Source organism: Rhincodon typus, chromosome 1 (assembly GCF_021869965.1).
Source record: "Rhincodon typus isolate 14 chromosome 1, sRhiTyp1.1, whole genome shotgun sequence".
In the NCBI taxonomy this organism is placed as follows: domain Eukaryota; kingdom Metazoa; phylum Chordata; class Chondrichthyes; order Orectolobiformes; family Rhincodontidae; genus Rhincodon; species Rhincodon typus.
Window position 1 is genome coordinate 988444 of NC_063332.1, and position 18198 is coordinate 1006641.

At 45.7% G+C, this 18198-nt stretch overlaps 1 protein-coding gene across 1 annotated transcript in view; it reads left to right on the forward strand.

Moving 5' to 3' along the window:
* LOC109923298 (F-box only protein 41-like) overlaps positions 1-18198 on the forward strand; it is a 100755-nt gene that overhangs the window by 45402 nt on the left and 37155 nt on the right. Inside the window, exons 6-8 of the mRNA XM_048599487.1 lie at positions 9944-9998; positions 10753-10759; positions 11692-11807. Of these exons, the coding sequence (XP_048455444.1) occupies positions 9944-9998; positions 10753-10759; positions 11692-11807 (178 nt within the window). The remainder of the gene's footprint in view (positions 1-9943; positions 9999-10752; positions 10760-11691; positions 11808-18198) is intronic.

Genomic DNA, 18198 nt, shown 5'->3' on the forward strand with positions numbered 1-18198 from the left:
TGTACTGGTTCCCTATTTGATTATAGGACCACCTCTCATGCAACTACAGGGATAGTTCCAACAGAGTTGTTAATGGGGAGAAAACTTTGCATCAGATTAAACCTGATCTTCCCAGACCTGTGGGAGTGTTTGGGGGACGGGGGGGTGGGGCGCGGTGGAACGGGGGTGGGGGGTGGGTTGGGGGTTGGGTGCGGGCGGGGTGGGGGGGAGAGGGTGAAACGGCTTCACGAATGCCAACACAACACTTCGTTAAGCAAGATAGACAGTTTACTTCAGGGACGAAGCTTGGTGTAGGAACAACAGGAATGTCCCTGCATGGATAAGAGGCATGGTTGACACAAGATCAGGTTCAGTGACGTATAAAGGTCGGCTAGGTGGAATGGTCCTGAATAAGCACATGGACCATGTGAAAGCTGCAAAGTTGTAAATGTTGCAGGAGCAAAACGTGCCCAGCTCCTCGATTGCCTTTCCGACTGTTCCAGAACTCGTGGGTCCTCCCTGTCTGTCAAGCGTTGAAAATCACTTATAGACAAGGTGGTTAAAAAGGTGTTTGGCAGGCTTGCCTTCATTGCTAAGTCTTTTGAACAGAAGAATTGGGAAGTCATGTTGTGGTTGTATAGGACATTGTTGAGGGCTCTTCTGGAATACTGTGTCCAGTTCTGGTTGCCCGGTTGTAGGAAGGATATTATCAAGCTGGAGAGGGTTCAGAAGAAATTTACCGGGATGTTGCCAGGTATGGAAAGTTTGATTAATAAAGAAAGGCTGGGACTTTCCTCACTGGAGCGTAGAGGTTGAGAGAAGTTTATCCAATAATGAGAGGTATGCTTAGATTTAATGGTAGTTGTCTTTTCGCTAGGATGGGGGATTTCAAGACGAGGGGGCACACTTTTAAGGTGAGAGGAGAGAGATTTAAAAAAGATATAAGCGGCAAATTATTTACACAGAGGGTGGTTCACGTGTGGGATGGACTTCCTGAGGAAATGGTGGATGCAGGTACAATTACAAGGTTTAAAAGACATTTGGATATTTACATGAATAGAAATGTTTTGGAGGGATATGGGCCAGGATCAGGCAGGTGTGACTAGTTTAGTTTGGGATTTTGTTTGGCATGGACTGGTTGGACCGCCATCCCGGGAATCAGTCTGGTGAACCTTCGCTGGACTCCTGCAATAGCAAGAATGTCCTTCCTCAGACTTGGAGACCAAAACTGCACACAATACTCAAGGTGTAGCCTCACCAAGGACCTGTTTAACCGCAGCAAGACGTCCTTACTCTGATGCTCAAATCCTTTCGCTATGAAGAGGAACATTACGTTAGCTTTTCTCACTGCCTGCTGCAACTGCATTTCAACGTTCTGTGACTGTTCTCCCATGACACCCAGGACTCATTGCACCTCACCTTCTCCTAAACTGCCACCATTCAGATAATGATCTGCCTTCCCCTGTTTTTGGGACCAACGTGGGTAGCCTCACATTTATCCACAGTATATTGCACTTGCCAGGTATTTGCCCACTCAGCCAGTCTGTCCAAGTCACCCTGCAGCCTCTGAGCATCCTCCTCAAAGCACACACTGCCACTCAATTTAGTGTCATCTGCAAATTTGGAGATATTGTATTCAATTCCTTCATCCAAATTATTAATGTATATGTGAATAGCTGGGGTCCCAGCACTGAACTCAGCAGCAGCCTACTTGTCACTATCTGTCACTCTGAAAAGTACCGGTTTTCAACTCTCTGCTTCCTCACTGCCAACCATTTCTCTATTCATGTCATTACATTACCTCCGATACCATGAGCTTTAATTTTCCATACTAGTCTGTTGTGTGGAACCTTGTCAAAAGCCTTTAGAAAATCCAGATTCACCATTGTGTACTCTACTGGCCATACCCTCGAAAAATTCCAGAAGATTTGTCAAGTGTGATTTCCCTTTAGTGAATCCATGCTGACTAGGACCGATTCTGTCACCACTTACCAAAAGCTCAGTTATTACGTCCTTAATAATTGATTCCAGCAATTTCCCCTCCTCTGATGTCAGACTAACCAGCCTATAATTCCCCATTTTCTTTCTCCCTCCTTTTTTCAAGAGTGGAGTTACATTAGCTAACCTCCAGTCCATTGGAACTCTTCCAGAGTCTACAGAATGCTGGAAAATGATCACCAATGCATCTGCTATTTCCAGGACCACTTCCTTAAGTACTCTGGGTTGCAGAGCATCAGGCCCTGATGACTTTTTGTGTTTTAATCCCATCAATTTTCCCAATACCATTGCCTGACAAATAAGGATTTCCTTCAGTTCCTCCTTCATCTTGACCCTCTGTCCCGTAGCATTTCCTGAAGATTATTTGTGTCCTCCTTCGTGAAGACAGATCCAAAGTATTTGTTCAACTGATCTGCCATCTCTTTGTTGTCCATTATGAATTCACCTGATTCTAACTGTATGGGACCTACAAATGTCTTCACCAGTATTTTTCTGTCATCACTCGGTCGAATGCAGCCTTGATATCAAGGGCTGTCACTCTCACCTCACCTCTGGAATTCAGCTCCTTTGTTCATGTTTGAACTCGGGCTGTAATGAGATTAGCAGTTGATTGGCCCTGGCGGAACCCAAACTGGGCGTCACTGAGCAGGTTATTGCTGAGCGGGGTGCTGCATGATAGCACTGTTGATGACACCTTCCATCACTTTACTGATGATCGAGAGGAGACTGATGGGGCGGTAATTGGCCGGGTTGGATTTGTCCTGCTTTTTGTGTACAGGACGTACCTGGGCAATTTTCCACATTGTTGGGTAGATACCAGTGTTGTAACTGTACTGGAACAGCTTGGCTCGGGGAGCGGCAAGTTCTGGAGCACAAATCTTCAGTACTATTGCCGGAATGTTGTCAGGGTTGGTAGCCTTTGCAGTATCCAGTGTCTCCGACTGTTTCTTGATATCACATGGAGTGAGCCAATTTGGCTGAAGACTGGTGTCTGTAATGCTGGGGACCACTGGAGGAGGCTGAGATGGATCGCCACTCGGCACTTCTGGCTAAAGATTGCTGTGAATGCTGCAACCTTATCCTTTGCACTGCTGTGCTGGGCTCTTCCATCATTGAGGATGGGGATATTTGTGGAGTCTCCTCCTCCAGTGAGTTGTTTAATTGTCCACCACCATTTATGACTGGATGTGGCAGGACTGCAGAGCTTAGATCTGATCTGTAAGTTATGGGATCGCTTAGCTTTGCCTATCACTTGTTTGGCGTGCAAGTAGTCCTGTTTGATAGCTTCACCAGGTTGAAACCTCATCCTCAGGTATGCCTGGTGCTGCTCCTGGCATGCCCTCCTGCACTGTCCATTGATCCAGGGTTGTTCCCCTGGCTTGATTTTAATGGTTGAGTGGGGGATATGCCGGGCCGTGAGGTTACAGATTGTGCTGGAGTATAATTCTGCTGCTGTTGATGGCCCACCAATGCTGCCAGACCTGCTGAGTTTTGCCAGCAAGTTTTGGTTTTGTTTCTAATTTCCACCATCCGCAGTTCTTTGGTTATTTTGCAGTTGTGTAAATGTTAGTTTTGGTTGCCATACTATAGGATGGATATGGCATGGTGGTTCAGCAGTTTGCAGTGCTGCCTCACAATGCCAGGGACTTGGGTTCAATTCCACACTTAGGCAACTGTCTGTGTGGAGTTTGAACATTCTCCCCGCGTCTGCGTGGGTTTCCTCTGGGTGCTCCGGTTTCCTCCCACAGTCCAAAGATGTGCAGGTTAGGTGGATTGGCCATGCTAAATTGCCCGTAGTGTTCAGGGATGTGTAGATTTAGGTGGATTGTGAGGAATGGGTCTGGGTGGGATGCTCTGGAGCTGGCGGAACGCAGCAGGTCAGACAGCATCAGATAAGCAGGAAAGTCGATGTTTTACACCCTTCATCAGGACTAGGGAGGGGGAAAGGGAGCTCGAAAATAAATGGGGAGGGTGGGGTTGTGGAGGGTAGTTAGGATGGTGGTAGGTGGAAGCAGGGAGGGGATTGTCGAGATAGGTCATGGGAAGGGTGGGGCAAATAGGTGAGAAAGAAGGACAGGTTGTGTCAGGAAATGGAGGCGGTGATGAGAGGGGGTGTTGGACATGAGATGAGGCCGGGGTTGGGGATATTTTGAAACAGGTGTATTCTATGTTGAGGCCATCAGGCTGTCAGCTCCCGAGGTGGAATGTGAGGTGATGTTCTCCAGTTGCATGTGGTATCGTTGTGACACTGGAGGAGGCCCAGGATGGACGTGTCACCAGGGGGTGGGAGGGGATGTTAAAATGATTGGCAACCAGAAGGTGTTGTTGATTATGGCGTAGAGAGCGCAGATGCTCTGTGAATCGGTCCCGAATCTGCGCTTGGCCTCACTGATGTAGAGGAGACTGCATCGGGAGCAATGAACATAATAGACCAGATTGGAGGATGTCCAGGTGAATCCCTGTCGGATTTGGAAAGATTGTTTGGGGCCTTGGACGGATGTGAGAGGGGAGGTATAGGGACAGATTAGCACCTTCTGCGTTTGCAAGGAAAGGTACTGGGTGTGGTGGGGTTGGTGGGCAGTGTGGAGCAGACGAGGTGGTCGCGGAGTGAGCAGTCCCCACGGAAGCCAGATGGGTGGGGAGGGAAATATTTCTTTGGTGGTGGGGTTGGATTGTAGTTGGCGAAAGTAGCAGAGGATGGTGTGTTAAATGCAGAGGTTGGTGGGTTGGCGTGGAGGGTCAGGGGACTCTGTCCTTATTTTTGTTGGGAGAGGGGGAGTTTGAGGGCAGAAGTGCAGGAAATGCAAGAGGTGCGGTTGAAAGCATTATGAATCACCAGAGGGGGGATGTTACGGTCCTTGAAGTAGGAGTACATCAAGGATGTCAAGGTGTGGAATGCTCTATCTTGGCAGCAGATGTGCTGGAAGCAGAGGAGCTAGGGGTATGGGATCACATTCTTGCAGGTGAGAGGAGGTGTAGTCAAGGTAGCTGTGGGAGTCGGTGGGTTTGAAATAGATGTCGGTGTTGAGATGGTTATCAGAGATGGAGACAGAGAGGCCCAGGAAGTGGGGGGAGGTATCGGAAATGGTCCAGGTGAATTTGAGGTAGGGGTGAAAGGTGTTAGTAAAGCAGATGAGCTGTTCAAGCTCCTAGTGGGAGCCCAAGGCAGTACTGGTGCAGTCATCAATGTAGCCAAGGAAGAGGTGAGGGATGGTGCCAGTGTAATTGCAGAAGAGGGACTGTTCCATGTATCTTTCAGAGTAATTATTAGACTTTTTACTTCAGATTTTTATTGAATTCAAATTTTACGATCCTCCATGATGGAATTTGAAGTCAGGTCTCAAACATCACTTTGATCTTTGGATTACTAGTCCCAGCTCCTGCCATCAACAGCACTTTTGAAAGCTGCAACCACTTCAATCCAGAAAGAGAAGGAGAGCAGATACATGGGAACAATGCTACCTGCAAGTTGCCCTCTAAGCCACTTACCATCCTGACTTAGACATACATTGCTGTTCCGTCACTGTCATTGAATCAAAATCCTGAGACTTCCTCCCTAATGACATTGCACATGTAAAACAGGCTAATGAATGCGGCAGTCCATAGAGACAGTTCACCACTACTTTCCCTCGGGCAGTTAAGAATTTGCAATAAATAGTGTCCAAGCCAGCAACAGCCATATTCTGTGAATGAATTTTAAGAAAATATAATTAATTTTCTTTAAGGTTCTAAAATTGATGAGAAAAGATAGTGGATAGACTGTTTCTACTTAAATTTTATAAGGTACCAGGAACAGATACATGGTGCCAGGGTCCGTGATGTCTTGGATCGTGTTTTCGGGATCCTTAAGGGGGAGCGGGAGCAGCCCCAAGTCGTGGTCCACGTAGGCACCAATGACGTTGGTAGGAAAAGGGATGGGGATGTAGGGCAGAAATTCAAGGAGCTAGGGTGGAAGCTTAGAGTGAGAACAAACAGGGTTGTTATCTCTGGTTTATTACCCGTGCCACGTGCTAGTGAGGCGAGGAATAGGGAGAGAGAGCAGTTGAACACGTGGCTACAGGGACGGTGCAGGAGGGAGGGATTCAGATACCTGGATAATTGGGGCTCATTCTAGGGTATAGGAGGTTGAGAGTAGTGAGGTCATGAATAAGGTTTCAAGGTCGCAGGAGTGTACCGGCAGGTAGGAAGGTGGTTTGAAGTGTGTCTACTTCAACGCCAGGAGCATCCGGAATAAGATGGGTGAACTTGCAGCATGGGTTGGTACTTGGGACTTCGATGTTGTGGCCATTTCGGAGATGTGGATAGAGCAGGGACAGGAATGGTTGTTGCAGGTTCCGGGGTTTAGATGTTTCAGTAAGATCAGGGAAGGTGGTAAAAGAGGGGGAGGTGTGGCATTGTTAGTCAAGGACAGTATTACGGTGGCAGAAAGGACGTTTGATGAGGACTCGTCTACTAAGGTAGTAAGGGCTGAGGTTAGAAACAGAAAAGGAGAGGTCACCCTGTTGGGAGTTTTCTATAGGCCTCCGAAAAGTTCCAGAGATGTAGAGGAAAAGATCGCAAAGATGATTCTGGATAGGAGCGAAAGTAACAGGGTAGTTGTTATGGGGGACTTTAACTTTCCAAATATTGACTGGAAACGCTATAGTTTGAGTACTTTAGATGGGTCAGTTTTTGTCCAATGTGTGCAGGAGGGTTTCCTGACACAGTATGTAGATAGGCCAACAAGAGGCGAGGCCACATTGGATTTGGTACTGGGTAATGAACCAGGCCAGGTGTTAGATTTGGAGGTAGGTGAGCACTTTGGTGATAGTGACCACAATTCGGTTACGTTTACTTTAGCGATAGAAAGGGATAGGTATAAACCGCAGGGCAAGAGTTATAGCTGGGAGAAAGGCAATTATGAGGCGATTAGGCAAGATTTAGGATGCATAGGATGGAGAAGGAAACTGCAGGGGCTGGGCACAATTGAAATGTGGAGCTTGTTCAAGGAACAGCTACTGCGTGTCCTTGAGAAGTATGTACCTGTCAGGCAGGGAGGAAGTGGTCGAGCGAGGGAACCGTGGTTTAGTAAAGAAGTTGAATCTCTTGTCAAGAGGAAGAAGGAGGCTTATGTAGAGATGAGGCGTGAAGGCTCAGTGAGGGCGCTTGAGAGTTACAAGTTAGCCAGGAAGGACCTAAAGAGAGAGCTAAGAAGAGCCAGGAGGGGACATGAGAAGTCTTTAGCAGGTAGGATCAAGGAAAACCCTAAAGCTTTCTATAGGTATGTCAGGAATAAAAGAATGACTGGAGTAAGATTAGGGCCAGTCAAGGACAGTAGTGGGAAGTTGTGCGTGGAGTCGGAAGAGATAGGAGAGGCGCTGAATGAATACTTTTCGTCAGTATTCACACAGGAAAAAGACAATGTTGTCGAGGAGAATACTGAGATACAGGCTATTAGACTAGACGGGATTGAGGTTCATAAGGAGGAGGTGTTAGCAATTCTGGAAGGTGGGAAAATAGATAAGTCCCCTGGGCCGGATGGGATTTATCCTAGGATTCTCTGGGAAGCTAGAGAGGAGATTGCAGAGCCTTTGGCTTTGATCTTTATGTCGTCATTGTCTACAGGAATAGTGCCGGAAGACTGGAGGATAGCAAACGTTGTCCCCTTGTTCAAGAAGGGGAGTAGAGACAACCCTGGTAATTATAGACCAGTGAGCCTTAGTTCGGTTGTGGGTAAAGTGTTGGAAAGGATGAAAAGAGATAGGATTTATAATCATCTAGAAAGGAATAATTTGATTAGGGATAGTTAACACAGTTTTGTGAAGGGTAGGTCGTGCCTCACAAACCTTATTGAGTTCTTTGAGAAGATGACCAAACAGGTGGATGAGGGTAAAGCGGTTGGTGTGGTGTATATGGATTTCAGTAAAGCATTTGATAAGGTTCCCCATGGTAGGCTATTGCAGAAAATATGGAGGCATGGGATTGAGGGTGATTTAGCGGTTTGGATGAAAAATTGGCTAGCTGTAAGAAGACAGAGGGTGGTGGTTGATGGGAAATGTTCATCCTGGAGTTCAGTTACTAGTGGAGTACCTCAAGGATCTGTTTTGGGGCCACTGCTGTTTGTCATTTTTATAAATGACCTGGATGAGGGCGTAGAAGGATGGGTTTGTAAATTTGTGGATGACACTAAAGTCGGTGGAGTTGTGGATAATGCGGAAGGATGTTGCAGGTTACAGAGGGACATAGATAAGCTGCAGAGCTGGGCTGAGAGGTGGCAAATGGAGTTTAATGCGGAAAAGTGTGAGGTGATTCACTTTGGAAGGAGTAACAGGAATACAGAGTACTGGGCTAATGGTAAGATTCTTGGTAGTGTGGATGAGCAGAGAGATCTCGGTGTCCATGTGCATAGATCACTGAAAGTTGTCACCCAGGTTGATAGGGTTGTTAAGAAGGCGTACGGTGTGTTAGGTTTTATTGGTAGAGGGATTGAGTTTCGGAGCCATGAGGTCATGTTGCAGCTGTACAAAACTCTGGTGTGGCCGCAGTTGGAGTATTGCGTACAGTTCTGGTCGCCGCATTATAGGAAGGATGTGGAAGCATTGGAAAGGGTGCAGAGGAGATTTACCAGGATGTTGCCTGGTATGGAGGGAAGGTCTTATGAGGAAAGGCTGATGGACTTGAGGCTGTTTTCGTTAGAGAGAAGAAGGTTAAGAGGTGACTTAATAGAGACATACAAGATGATCAGAGGATTAGATAGGGTGGACAGTGTGAGCCTTTTTCCTCGGATGGTGATGGCTAGCATGAGGGGACATAGCTTTAAATTGAGGGGTGATAGATATAGGACAGATGTCAGAGGTAGGTTCTTTACTCAGAGAGTAGTAAGGGCGTGGAATGCCCTGCCTGCAACAGTAGTAGACTCGCCAACTTTAAGGACATTTAAATGGTCATTGGATAAACGTATGGATGATAATGGAATAGTTTAGGTTAGATGGGCTTCAGATTGGTTTCATAGGTCGGCGCAACATCGAGGGCCGAAGGGCCTGTACTGTGCTGTAATATTCTATGTTCTGGTTCTATTTTCTCGATGGGATACTGAGGGAAATTAGAGTGGAAATTCTGGAGGTGCAGTACATAATATTCCCATTTTCCATATACTCAGGGATGGTGCTAAAGTACTTGAGAATTTGAAGTGTCGCACCCCTGTTCAAAAAAAGGCTGTAAGAATAAGCCAAACAACTACAGGCCTATCAGTTTAACCTCAGTGGTGAGAAGACATTTAGAATAATTCTAGGCAAAACGAATGGCAACTTGGTCAAATGCATTTTAACTTAGAAGAGCCATGTGGAATTCAGAAGAGAAGACCATGTTAAATGAATTTCTGGAGATTTAAGTGGCTTTACAAAATACATTTGATAAAGTGCTGCACAACTAAATTACCCGTAGTGTCCAAGGATATGTAGGGCAGGAGGGTCAGCCATGAGAAATGCAGGATTATAGGGAGGGGGGGTTGGATCTGGATGGGATCTCTTCAGTGGATCGGTGTGGACTTGATGGGCCGAATGGTCTGCTTCTACACTATAGGGTTCAATGATGATGATGATTCTATGATGAAATATATAGGATTTTCAAGGGCTTGACTGGATAAATGCTGAGAGGATGTTTCCCCTCATGGAGAGTCTGGATCAGAGGGTGCAGTCTCAGAATAAATGGGCACCAATTTAAGTTGAGGAGGAATTTCTTCTCTCAGAGGGTTGAGAGTCTTTGAAACTCCATGCCACTGAGTGGAGGCACAGTCCTTGTGTATATTTCAGGCTGAGTTAGATTCCTGATCAGCGGGGAATCAAAAGTTATGGAGAAAAGGCAGGAAAGTGGATGTGAGGAATGTAGAATCAAGCATGATCCATTTGAATGGCAAGCAGGCTCCAGGGTCAGAAAAGCCTACTTCTATTCCTATTTTTTACAGTCTTATGGTCTGTCCTTATGTAAGCCTCACAGTATGACCCAGTGAAGCTGAGCCCTGGTAAGCATGCTCAGGATATTAGGTATGCAGAACTTTGCAAAAACTTTGGTATTAGGGATTTTGTTCAATCACTCAAGTTTATATATAAGGCTTAAGTAGTGAAAGTTTAATGCATCTATTTGTTTTATGTGATGCTGGTGAACAGTCCATGCCTCACAGCTATAAAGGAGTGATGTGTGAGCCATTGCCTGATATACTGGTGAAGTCTTAATTTGAAGGAGGGGCAGGTGGCAGCACTGTGGGGCCTAGATCCTGGGAGGGGCTGCCTGATCCTAAATGAGGGCCAGGAATGAAATCCTTTGACACACCTCACCCAACCTGCACCCCAAAATTCTAAAACCCGAGCCAAAATCTGTCCTCTGGATCTCAAAACTAAGATGGAAAACAAACATCAAGTGACTATTAATTAACCATTTAAGATCCTTAATTGGGGCAAAGATGGAAAAGCCACTGTGGGGTTTCACCTGCCGAAAACGTGAAATCACAGGCTAGACAGAAAGGCCACCCGGAGAATTTTCAGCACTGTATTTACAAACCAGCCTGAAAATTGATTCAGGTAACCATAAAACTGGCTTGACAGATATTGATAGACTTGTACAGTGATTCCTGTCGTTTCATCGTTTGGATCAGGTTCATTATTGCAGAGTATTGAAATCATTTTCCTTTCACATTACATGCTGAATGAAATATGTCTCGAGGACTTCTTGTTGTTTCAGTGTAAATACACAGAATAAAGAAGAAACACTTGAAAATTGATTATATTTTCTTCTTTGCAGATATAGGGTAAATTGGCCATGAATAATGGAATGCTGCTAACTGAAGCTGGAAGTGTTAATTGTGGTATTCATTCAGAGTTATTTTAATTATTCTGAGAATGTTTAGTTTTGAGAGTAGGTGGATAAATAGGAACTTCTGCTTATATTTTCATGTGACTGAATACTCCAAATGGGTTGCATGAAATACACGTACTCTTCCTGTGCAGAATAGAGATAATTGGAAAATTTCCCCAGTCAGTCATGTCTGGAAGTTACACCGTTGACATGGTACTGGAAGTTCAAAGGTTAAGTTATAAGGAAACACTAAACAAACTAAGGTTCTATTGCCTAAAATTTAAAAGTTAATGGGTTAGGACTTCAAAATGCTAAGGGCGACATTAGGGTCAATTGTCAGAAATAATTTCTTTCTGTTCATTGGGAATCTAGGATGAGGAGGAATAATGTAAAAATTAAAGCTAGATCTTTCAGGAGTGAAGTTAGGAAACAGTCCTTCATAATAAGGGGATTGGTAGAAACTCAGACATCAACTGACCCATGGAAAAGAAGACGCAGTAACAATATGGACAAAACATTAATTCAGAGACCGGAAACAATAGCAGTTGTTTTCAGACTGAAGAACACTTTATAGTGCAATTTCTCAGGGATTAGTGTTAACACCCCAGTATTCCTCAAATATATTAAAAATCTAGATCTTGGTGTACAGTGCAAAATATTAAAATTTCTCGATGGAAGTATTTTGAATTGAGGTCAATAGTGTTAAATTTCAAAAGGACAAGTTGATGATGTAGCAAAAATATGGCAGATGAAATTTACTGCAGAAAAGCATGAAATGATTTTATTTACTCATTAGTATCATACTGAATCTCTTTTTTATCCATGTATACAGCTGAAATCTCTTTGGATTGCATTTATTAGATCTGTATTTTCTGTATGTTTCAGTTTATGGTGACCCTTTCCCAATGGTGTACACAGACACACTCCCTCACTCTGCAAGGCATTAAACCTCGTCCAAAAGGGAAGAAGGAAAGTAAAGAGGAATATCTTAAAAACACACAGTGAGTATCAATTCATGCATTATCAAGACTGCCTAGAATGGTGAGAATTATGGAGTCATGATCAAGAGAGTGTGTATAGCAAATTAAACAGATACATTTAGGAAGAGGCTAAATAGACATGAAGGAGAAGGCAGAAGAGGGTTGTATTGAAACGATTACATAAGGATAGGCAGGATTTGATTTGATTTGATTTATTGTTGTCACATGTACCGACATACAGTGAAAAGTGCTGTGTTGCGTGCTATACCAGCAGTGCATACCATACAAAGTACATCATGGTAGCAGAACAGAGTGCACAATACAGTGTTGGAGCTTCAGAAAAGATGCAGAGAGAGCAATCAACGTTAATATTTGAGAGATCCATTCAAAAGTTTGATAACAGCGGGGAAGAAGCTGTTCTTGAATCTGGTCATATGTGCATTCACACTTTATATCTTCTACCCGACAGAAGAGGGCGGAAGAGAGTATAACCAGGGTGGCAAGGGTTTCTGATTATGTTGATTGCCTTCTCGAGGCAGCGGGAAGTATAGATGGAGTCAGTCGATGAAAGGCTGGTTTGCGTGATGGACCAGGTGGTGTTCACAATATGATGATAGCTTGTTGCGGTCTTAGGAAGAGCAGTTGCCAGACCACGCTGTGATGCTCCAGATAGGATGCTTTCCATGGCGCAGCGATAAAAATTAGTAACAGTCACTTGAGACACGCTGAATTTCCCTAGCTTTCTCGACCATTGCATCGTCGTGGGTGGACCAGGACAGATTGTTCGTGATCATCCCTCCCAAAAACTCGATGCCCTCAACCATCTCTACCTCTGTGCCACTGATGTTGACGGGGTGGGCCCTCCACACCGCTTCCTGAAGTCAGTGTCCTTCATTTTGCTGATGTTGATGGAGAGGCTATTATTGCTAAGCACTGAGCCTCTTTCATGTACTCTGTCTCGTCATTATTTGAGATCTGACCTACAACGTTGTTGTCGTCAGTAAAACCTGTAAATGGAGTTGGGGTGGAATTTGACCGCATAGTTGTGAGTGTATAACAAATATGGTAGTGGCTTGAGTATGCAGCCTTGCAAAGGACCAGTGTTGAGGATTATCGTGGAGGAGATGTTATTGCCCACTCTTAATGAAAACGATCTATGGGTAAAGAAGTTGAGAATCTAGTTATGGAGGGGTCTGAGTCTAAGGTGTCGGAGTTTAGAGATGATTTTGTTTGGAATTATGGTGTTGAAGCCAGAGCTGTAGTCAATAAGTAGGAGCCTGACATAGGTATCCTTGTTATCCAGATGTTCCAGGGATGAGGGCCAAGGAGATGACGTCAGTTGTGACAGTAGGCGAATTGCAAGGATCAAGGCAATCTAGTAGGCAATCTAGTAGGCAATAAGGGGAGGCGATGGCTCAGCAGTGTTATCGCTAGATGATTAATCCAGAAACCCAGCTGATGTTCTGGGGACCTGAGTTTGAATCCCACCACGGCAGATGGTGGAATTGGAATTAAAAGAAAAGTCTGGAATTAAGAATCTATTGATCACCGTGAAATCATTGCTGATTGTCGGAAAAACCCATCTGGTTCACTGATGTCCTTCAGGGGAGGAAAATCTGCCACCTTTACCTGGTCTGACCTACATCTGATTCCAGACCCACAGCAATGTGGTTGACTCTCAACTGCCCTCTGAAATGGCCAAGCAATCCACTCAGTTGTACCTATCACTACAAAGACTCAAAGAAATGAAACTGAACAGATCATCTAGCATCGGCCTAGGCACCGGAAAAGACAACGGCAGAAACAGTCCTGTTGAGCATGCAAAGTCCTCCTCACGAACATCTGGGGGTGAGTGGCAAAATTGGGAGAGCTGTCTCACAGACTAGTCAAGCAACGGCCTGACACAGTCATACTCACAGAATCATACCTCACAAACAATGTCCCAGACACCACCATCACCTTCCTGGATATGTCCTGTCCCACCGGCAAGACAGACCCAGCAGAGGGGGCGGCACAGTGGGATACAGTAGGGAGGGAGTTGCTCTGGGAGTCCTCAACATTGCCTCCAGACCCCATGAAGTCTCATGGCTTCAGGTTAAACATGGGCAAGGAAACCTCCTGCTGATTACCAGACACTGTCCTCCCTCAACTGATGAATCCACACTCCTCCATGTTGTAAAACACTTAGAGGAAGCACTGAGAATGGGCAGGGTGCAAAATGTACTCTGGGTGGGGGATTTCAATGTCCACCACCAAGAGTGGCTCGGCAGCAGTACTACTGATCGAGCTGGTCGGGTCCTAAAGGACATAGCTGCTAGACTGGGTCTGCGGCAGGTGGTGAGGGAACCAACAAAAGGGAAAAACATACCTGACCTCATCCTTACCAATCTGTCAGCTGCAGTTGTATCTGTCCATGACAGTATTGGTAAGAGTGACCATTGCACAGTCTTTGTGGAGACCACGTCCCGTCTTCACATTGAGAACAATCTCCATCGTGTTGTGTGGTACGATCACCATGCTAAATGGGACAGACTTCGCAATGATCTAACAACTGAAGACTGGGCATCCATGAGGCACTTTGGGCCATCAACAGCAGCAGAATTGTACTCCAACACAATCTGTACACGTGGCCCGGCATATCCCCCACTCAACCATTACCATCAAGCCAGGGTTCAATGAAGAGTGCAGGAGGGCATGCCAGGAGCAGCACCAGGCATACCTGAATGATCAGAGGATTAGATAGGGTGGACAGTGGGAGCCTTTTTCCTCGGATGGTGATGGCTAGCACGAGGGGACATAGCTTTAAATTGAGGGGTGATAGATATAGGACAGATGTCAGAGGTAGGTTCTTTACTCAGAGAGTAGTAAGGGCGTGGAATGCCCTGCCTGCAAAAATAGTAGACTCGCCCACTTTAAGGGCATTTAAATGGTCATTGGATAAACATATGGATGATAATGGAATAGTTTAGGTTAGATGTGCTTCAGATTGGTTTCACAGGTCGGCGCAACATCGAGGGCCGAAGGGCCTGTACTGCGCTGTAATGTTCTATGTTCTATGTTCTATGAAGATGAGGTATCAACCTGGTGAAGCTATCAAACAGGACTACTTGCACGCCAAACAGTGAAAGCAGCAAGTGATAGACAGAGCTAAGCGATCCCACAACCAACGGATCAGATCTAAACTCTGCAGTCCTGCCACATCCAGTAGTGAATGGTGGTGGACAATTAAACAATTCACTGGAGGAGGAGGGTCCACAAATATCCGCATCCTCAATGATGGAAGAGCCGAGCATATCAGTGCAAAAGATAAGACTGAAGCATTCGCAGCAATCTTCAGCCGAAATGCCGAGTGGACGATCTGTCTCAGCCTCCTCCAGTGGTCCCCAGCATTACAGACACCAGTCTTCAGCCAATTCGATGCACGTGATATCAAGAAACGGTTGGAGACACCTGATATTGCAAAGACTACCGACCCTGACAACATTCCAGCAATAGTACTGAAGACTTGTGCTCCAGAACTTGCTGCTCCATTAGCCAAGCTGTTCCAGTACAGTTACAACACTGGTATCTATCCGATATTGTGGAAAATTGCCCAAATATGTCCTGTACACAAAAAGAAGGACAAATCCAACCCGGCCAATTACCACCCCATCAGTCTCCTCTCGATCATCAGTAAAGTGATGGAAGGTGTCATCAACAGTGCTATCAAGCAGCACCTGCTCAGAAATAACCTGCTCAGTGACACCCGGTTTGGGTTCCTCCAGGGCCACTCAGCTCCTGACCTCATTACAGCCTTGGTTCAAACATGGGCAAAAGAGCTGAATTCCAGAGGTGAGGTGAGAGTGACAGCCCTTGATATCAAGGCTGCATTCCACCGACTGTGGCATCAAGGAGCCCTGGCAAAACTGGAATCAATGGGTATCAGGGGACAAATGCTCCAGTGGTTGGAGTCAAACCTGACACATAGGAAGATGGTCGTGGTTGTGGGAGGTCAATCATCTCAGCTGCAGGACACCTCTGCAGGAGTTCCTCAGGGTAGTGTCCTAGGCCCAACTATCTTCAGCTGCTTCATCAATGACCTTCCATCCATCATAAGGCCAGAGTGGGGATGTTCACCAATGGTTGCACAATGTTCAGCTCCATTCGTGACTCCTCAGATACTGAAGCAGTCCATGTTCACATACAACAAGTTCTGGGCAATATCCAGGCTTGGGCTGACGAGTGGCAAGTGACATTTGCGCCATTCAAATGCCAGGCTATGATCATCACCAATAAGAGACAGTCTAACCACCGCCTCTTGACATTCAATGGTGTTACCATCAGTGAATCCCCCCACTGTCAACATCCTGGGGGTTACCATTGACCAGAAACTCAACTGGACTCACCACATTGACAGAGTGGCTGCAAGAGCAGGCCAGAAGCTGGGAATACTGCAGCGAGTAACTCACCTCCTCACTCCTCAAACCCTGTCCACCATCGACAAGGCACAAATCAGGAGTGTGATGGAATACTCCCCACTTGCCTGCATCAGTGCAGCCCCAACAACACTCAAGAAGCTTGACACCATCCAGGACAAAGCAGCCGGCTTGATTGGCACTACATCCACGAGCATTTACTCCGTCCACCACCGACACTCAGTAGCAGCAGTGTGTACTATCTGCAAGATGCACTGCAGAAATTCACCAAAGATCCTCAGACAGCACATTCCAAACCCATGACCACTTCCATCTAGAAGGACAAGGGCAGCAGATACATGGGAACACCACCATCTCCAAGTTCCCCTCCAAATCACTCACCATCCTGACTTGGAAATATATTGCCATTCCTTCACTGTTGCTTGGTCAAAATCCTGGAATTCCCTCCTTAATAGCAGAAGGAATGCAGCGGTTCAAGAAGGCAGCTCACCACCACCTTCTCAACGGCAACTAAGGATGTGCAAGAAATGCTGGCCAGTCAGCGACGCCCACATCCCACAAAATGAATAGAAAAAAATGGGTGGAGTTGATGTCAGTCAAGACTAACTTCTGCAAGGACTTCATAATTATGGAGGTCAGAGCCGCCGTGCAGTAGACATTGAGGCATGCTGCATGATCTTTCTTTGGCTCTGGGATGATGCCAAGGAGTACTGGGACAAGTACTGACTGCTGTGCTGAAGGCTGAACTTGCTCCTGCATGGTTACCTTTGGAGTTAAGCTCTATCCTCGTCTGAGTGTGTGCATTTACTGGGTCAAAAGCTTTCATTTGTGTAAGCTGCAGTTTAAAATTCTCCATTAATGAGCTTTAAGCAGGTTTAGTTTCAAGGGTCTCATTGAAAGGGCAGAAATAAAGGAATGCAACTGCTGCAGGTCTGAAACAAACAAAAACAAATTGCTGAAGAAAATTGGCAGGTTGGCAGCATCTGTGAAGGGAAAAGAGTTGACATTTTGAGTTCATTGACCAGTTCTGAAGATGGAGTATAATCGTTAGAGTAGAATCCCTACATTGTGGTAGCAGGCTATTCGGCCCATTGAGTCTAACCGCCCCTCCCACCGAGACCCACCCTGTTCCTGTAACCCTGCATTTCCCATGGTTGACCCACATAACGTGCACATCTCTGGACACTATGGGAAGCTAGGAATGGCCAATCCACTTAACCTGCACACCTTTGGACTGTGGGAGGAAACTAGATCACGCAAAGGAAACCCACACAGACACAGGGAGAATGCGCAGTCTTCACATAGATGACTTACCAAGGATTGGAATCAAACCAGGTGCTGTGCAGCAGCAGTGCTAACCACTGAGCCACTGTGCTACTCAAGAGTTAGGGTTATAAATGATTTTGTTTTGAACATAGGAGGTATGGTTCGTAAGTTTGCAGATGACTCCAAAATTGGTGGTATAGTGGACAGCGAAGAAGATTATCTCCGAGTATAATGGGACATTGATCAGATGGGCAAATGGGCCGAGGAGTGGCAGACGGAGTTTAGATAAATGTAAGGTGCTGCATTTTGGGAAGGCAAATCAGGGCAGGATTTATACACTTAATGGTAAGGTCTTGTTACTGAACAAAATGACCTTAGGGTGCGGGTTCATAGTTTGTTGAAAGTGAAGTCACAGGTAGACAGAGTGGTGATGAAGGCTTTTGGAACTCTTGTCTTTATTGGTCAGTGTGTTGAGTATAGGAGTTTGGAGGACATGTTGTGACTGTACTGGACATTGGGTGGGCCACTTTTGGAATACTGAGTTCAGTTCTGGTCTCCCTGCTATGGGAAAGATGTTGTGAAACCTGAAAGAGTTCAGAAAAGATTTATGAGAATGTTGGCAAGGTTTGAGGGTTTGATCTTTAAGAGAGAGGCTGAATAGCCTGGGGCTATGATCCCTGGAGCATCAGAGGCTGCAAGTTGATCTTATAGAAGTTTATAAAATTATGAAT